General features: G+C 36.6%; 1 protein-coding gene across 2 annotated transcripts in view; it reads left to right on the top strand.

Moving 5' to 3' along the window:
- Positions 1 to 1,155: 1,155 nt before the first annotated feature.
- Positions 1,156 to 5,150, top strand: part of pm20d1.2 (peptidase M20 domain containing 1, tandem duplicate 2) — a 59,563-nt gene continuing 55,568 nt past the window's right edge. The window contains exons 1-8 of one of the 2 annotated variants that reach the window (XM_074682489.1): positions 1,156 to 1,445; positions 1,559 to 1,645; positions 3,849 to 4,084; positions 4,182 to 4,268; positions 4,373 to 4,506; positions 4,602 to 4,721; positions 4,851 to 4,926; positions 5,015 to 5,076. In XM_074682489.1, the coding sequence (XP_074538590.1) occupies positions 1,226 to 1,445; positions 1,559 to 1,645; positions 3,849 to 4,084; positions 4,182 to 4,268; positions 4,373 to 4,506; positions 4,602 to 4,721; positions 4,851 to 4,926; positions 5,015 to 5,076 (1,022 nt within the window). In that variant the 5' untranslated portion in view covers positions 1,156 to 1,225. The remainder of the gene's footprint in view (positions 1,446 to 1,558; positions 1,646 to 3,848; positions 4,085 to 4,181; positions 4,269 to 4,372; positions 4,507 to 4,601; positions 4,722 to 4,850; positions 4,927 to 5,014; positions 5,077 to 5,150) is intronic. The other variant, XM_074682488.1, reaches the window with a different exon arrangement.

Below are 5,150 nucleotides of genomic sequence, written 5' to 3'. Positions count from 1 at the left end.
TTCAAACTTTGTGCTTCCAATAACTCACCAAGTCTGACAGACTACATGCAAAAGGTTAGAATCTTCAAGCAAATGGGAGGGGCATCTTGGTGTGGTCGAGGATGATTGAGAGAATTTAAACAACCTCGCTATGTTTGACAAATGCAATCATGCAGTTAAATTTTTTTTTTTAATCTCATGGCAGGTAATAATAGATGCACTTTCAGGGTCCGAGTCCGAGGTAGTTTTAAAACTATCTGCCTTCCTTGCTGACAACTATGACTGATATGGTGACCATTTTTGAATTATGCTTAAGCTGTTATACCTTTATGGATGAAAAGCATTTTCGATCAATATCTGTATCAAAAACAAAACAAAAAACGATCAAAACAAACAAAAAGAAACTGGATGGATTCCAAGATTCCTCTTGGGTTCATATGTAACTGCTTCTCTCATTTTCAGGCCCGTATTTGTGCCCCAGGTAATAGAGCACTTTACATCCTTAGCAACTATTGTACTATTGCAGTGTTAATATTTGTTAAATTCTTGTTTGAATAAGTGATTGATTTTTTTTTTATGAATTATTTTTTAAATGCAGATTGTTTTAATTGCACTTCTTGTATTTTATATTTTTTTAATCTTATATATCTTTCAATATTAGGTTGTTGGGTGCTTTTAAAAGCAAACTAGAGACCTAATTTTTAACCTAGCTTTTAATTTGGAATAATTTCTTTTCAGGCTTGGTCAGCATTAACAACATGGACATCATTTTTATTTTATTTTAATTTTACTTTGATGAATTTTACTTCCGTGCTTATATTTTAATTTTAATTTGATACATTTATTACATTTTTTTAAATTTATTTATTTATTTATTTATTTTTTACAATTTTACGATTTACATTTATTACATATTAAATTTATTTTACAGATTTGAGGGTATCCTTCAGATGTTGTCATATATTGCCTTTTGCTTTGCACTTTAGCTGAAGTGCCCAGCTGCACACTTAAATGTATGAAAGGTGCCATTCCCTCTGTGCAACACGCGCAGACTTACAGGATCAAGGTACAGTAGCGCTTTGTTGCTTAACTGTGAAAAATGCCTCCCACTTGCATACTAAAACATTTACAGAAAGTAGGTGAGCCTGTCTCCCTTTTTGCCGATAGGTGGCTCTCATTGCACAATATCTACCCAGTCAGTCTGCACACAACCACAGCAGATGAGCCGCCATCAAAACAAACGACTATGACAGACACGGGACCAAAGTTCAAAATACTTAAGTTTTTGAAGATTATTATTTTAAGTGTCTTTATTACTGCCCTGGTATTGTTCACTATAGCATCTATCAGGACTTTTACGCTGGACGTAAATGCTGGGCTTCAACTGGCACATTGGGAAAAGACGAATAACATCGCGCTTGTCATAGACCACCACCAGAGAGAGGAGTTCCTTTCTAACTTTAAAGGTCGGTAAACTGCTGTTAGCTGTTTTGGAAAGCAGCTGAAAGAAATGAAATAAAGCAACAAACAGCCCACAGTATGTGTAAGCATGTTTAACTGTCTCTGTTCATTCATTCAGAGGCTATACGAATCCCCACGGTGTCCTTCTCAGAGACAGAGAGCAACACTACAGCACTACGTGAATTTGACAAGCTCCTCCGAAGAGGTAAAAAGTGGCACAACGTCAATGGCACATTATGTGATATAGCTTCAGTTTTCACGTTATCTACGCAGGTTGAAAATGGGTATGCTGCTAGCTCGAAACGTTAGCTAACGGTTGCTAGTGTAAGGCAAAGCTGCATGTGAGAACTTGTGCTTTTACAGTCTTTTGTGTAAGGAGGTAACCTCTCTCTTATGGTTAGAAATAGCTTTAAAACATAGGACCATTTCTATTCGTTTGGTACTGAGAGTTTCTCTATTATGTGTCTTTCTACGTTAGTAATGGTAAACTACGCACAGCCTACTAATCAAATTATAGCTTTCATGTGACTTTTATCTCAGTTTCTCATTAAAATTTAACTTTAGTACGTTGTGACGCATTAAAAAAGTTGATAGCATTTTTAAATCAGAGCCTTTGCTTCCAGCTTCCCATATGGTTTACATTGTAATGATTCAATTTAAAAAGTGTTGATGCTATAGATGCAAATTAGTTTTGATTAATTCAATTTTAACACACCCCAATTTAGGGTTCAATGTCTTGTCAAAAGACATTTGGGCTGAATCTCAATGCCCCCCCCAAACCTTTAACCCTGTGCCTTTACGGATTTAATTGACATCACATAAAACTGGGTGCAAGAGGCCTTGATGGCTCAATACGGTGTAACTAGAAATGGGACATCACCATGCCACTTCTTGCATAACTTGCATGTCATCAAGAAGCCCACCTAAGCAGCATTAGGAATTTCTATTAAATTTTTTTTTCAAGTTTGGAAATTATGAAATATTAACCAATATACTGTTTTTATTCAATCAGTTTAACCACAAAATTCAGAAGAAATGGGCTAGATGAATTTAAAATAGTCTTTTTGTATATTTATTAAACTGCACATACAATTCTAGATTTGTGTAGAGATAGGCCTAATTAGATTTAGGCAGATTAAGGCTGTTTGGTACATGTATACTTAGAGGCAGGCAGACTTATATTTCTAAAGGGATCAGACCTCTCCGTTTGAGATGACTAATTCTGCCAATGAGCCACATGGGGGCAGCTGAAGCCCAGACGTTTATTTGATAGTGATTGATAGATAGTTCCATCTTTAAATTGGCAGCCCAAAAAATGTGAATGTACAGCAATGTTTTATGATCAAGACTATAGTTTAATGGACACCAAAACCCCAAATGTATTTTATACTTTTTTGATTTAAAAATTAGTTTTACCTCTGCCAAGGAGGTTATGTTTCTGGGAGAGTTTGTCTGTCTGTTTGTTCATTTGTTTGTCTGTGAACAACATAACTCAAAAAGTAACAGACAGATCTTGATGAAATTTTCAGGGAATGCTCAAAATGGGATAAGGAAGAAGTGATTGCATTTTGTAGGTGATCTGTTTTCACCATATGTGGATAACTGTATGATAATTGCTCAGATTGCTTTGCAAAACAAGACAAGGTCACAATAATTTTTGACAGATGTGAAAGTATGATCCAGGTCCTGGCAATATTCTGGATACTAACATCCGGAATATGAAATATGTACTGAGTCATCATAATTTTCAACACTGACAGGTAACAAATTATCATACAAACCTGGAACTAACACCAAATTGTAGCAGACAGTCTGCTGAAAGTAAGTATAACATTAAAGTAGGACTAAAGTGTTGTGTGAAAATCACAATATGCTTGGACTGCACTCTCTGAGTGTTTTTCTAGTTCTATGTATCAAATTATTTGGAGCCAGAAAATTTGTGACTCTTTCACTTGAAGAAAGAGCTGGATAATTTCATACAGTTTTCTGGTAGACTAAAAGTGGTGAGTTGAATAGTCTAAACTGTGTTTATTGTTAAAAAAATATTGATCAGAAGGATTACTGGTTTTAATTGTGGTAGCATCAAGTTTGTGAGCTCATTGGAGACATATTTAAAAATAATTTGTAACTACCAATACGTGATAATATCTTGTCTTTTAGCCTAAGTAGAGGACATTATACTTCAAATGTGCTTAATTTCAGTTTTAGCAGTGCAGCCCAATGCGGTAAATTATTTTTTTAAGACCCCAACCCACAGGAGAGCTATCAATATAATAAAATCCTCTGCATTGATACACATGGAACTTTGTAAGACTCCCATAACTTTAAAAACACACACACACATTTAACAGTTTCAGTAGTTCAAAAAGATAGAATTCCTATTTTACCATGTATTTCTCCCTTCTCAGCTTTCCCCACAGTTTTTTCCTCAAGCTTGGTCCGTCATGAATTGGTGGCTAACTATAGCCACCTCTTCCGGGTGCAAGGCTCAGACCCTAACCTGGAGCCATATCTACTGCTGGCCCATATTGACGTTGTACCTGCCTCAGAATCAGATGGCTGGGAGGCCCCACCATTTTCTGCTAAGGAGATAGATGGTTTCATATATGGTAGAGGCACCATAGATGACAAAAGCCCTGTAATGGTAAGAAAACAAACAGATACTTTTTGAGAAAGGTTGGAGTATTGGCCATTTGTCTCTTATGTCCCAAAGAGGCTGACCAGTTGTTCATGTCTTTCAGGGAATCCTTCAGGCCCTGGAATACTTGCTGATAAGAGGCTATGCACCACGCAGAGGATTTTACATTGGTCTTGGTCATGATGAAGAAGTACTCTTTACAGTTCATGAATCTTGAAGTATTCATAACACTTTTTGAAACTATCAGAGTAAAATGTAACTAACTATCTGAGCCATTTAATATATTTTCTAAAGGTCAGCGGTTACAAGGGGGCAGTGAACATGGTGCGGTTACTGAAGCAGCGTAATGTGCACCTGCACTTTGTCCTGGATGAGGGCCTGGCAGTTCTGGATGGTATCATTGGGGGTCTTGATGGTCCTGTAGCTCTGTAAGAACCTGTAATATGTTGAACTACCCAAAAACAAACAAAAAATGACTGATCCACAATTTTACATGTTTGTACTCATGGTTTGTGTTTTGTAGGATTGGAGTAAGTGAAAAAGGTGCTGCCACCATAAAACTCAGTGTGTCCATGGCCCCAGGACACTCTTCAATGCCTCCTCGCGAGACCAGCATTGGGATTTTAGCTGCAGCAGTCAAAAAGTGAGAGGACATTTTCCAAAAAGACTGTTTGTGTTTCTGTATAAGCTATTCATATGATTTGTTTTTCCTCTAAAAAAACAACAACAAATAAAAACAAAACCCAAGTCTTTAACTGCACTATAATTTCAGGTTAGAAGAAAACCCCATGCCAAGACTGTTTGGTCTGGGGCCTGAACGGGGAACCTTTGAGCATCTAGCCCATAGGGTAAGGGGAATTAAATCCTTGTCTCTCAATCATCACGGCAACCAGAAAAATCTTTGTTGTTACTGACTTCTTTATTATTCCAATTCAGTTCAAGCTCCCAATGAAGTTCATAATGTCCAATTTTTGGCTCTTTTCTCCACTCCTTGGAAGGTACTTACAAAGTAAATTTGTTGTATTCCTTTCAATTTTGTCTATAGGAATGAATCTGTTTCTTTTTCTTTGCA

This window comes from Halichoeres trimaculatus, unplaced genomic scaffold (assembly GCF_033239565.1).
Source record: "Halichoeres trimaculatus isolate MK-OKI-2021-1 unplaced genomic scaffold, fHalTri1.1 fHalTri1_scaffold_11, whole genome shotgun sequence".
NCBI lineage: Eukaryota > Metazoa > Chordata > Actinopteri > Labriformes > Labridae > Halichoeres > Halichoeres trimaculatus.
The sequence above is the reverse complement of the archived record's forward strand: the minus strand, read 5'-3'. Positions and strand labels throughout refer to the sequence as shown.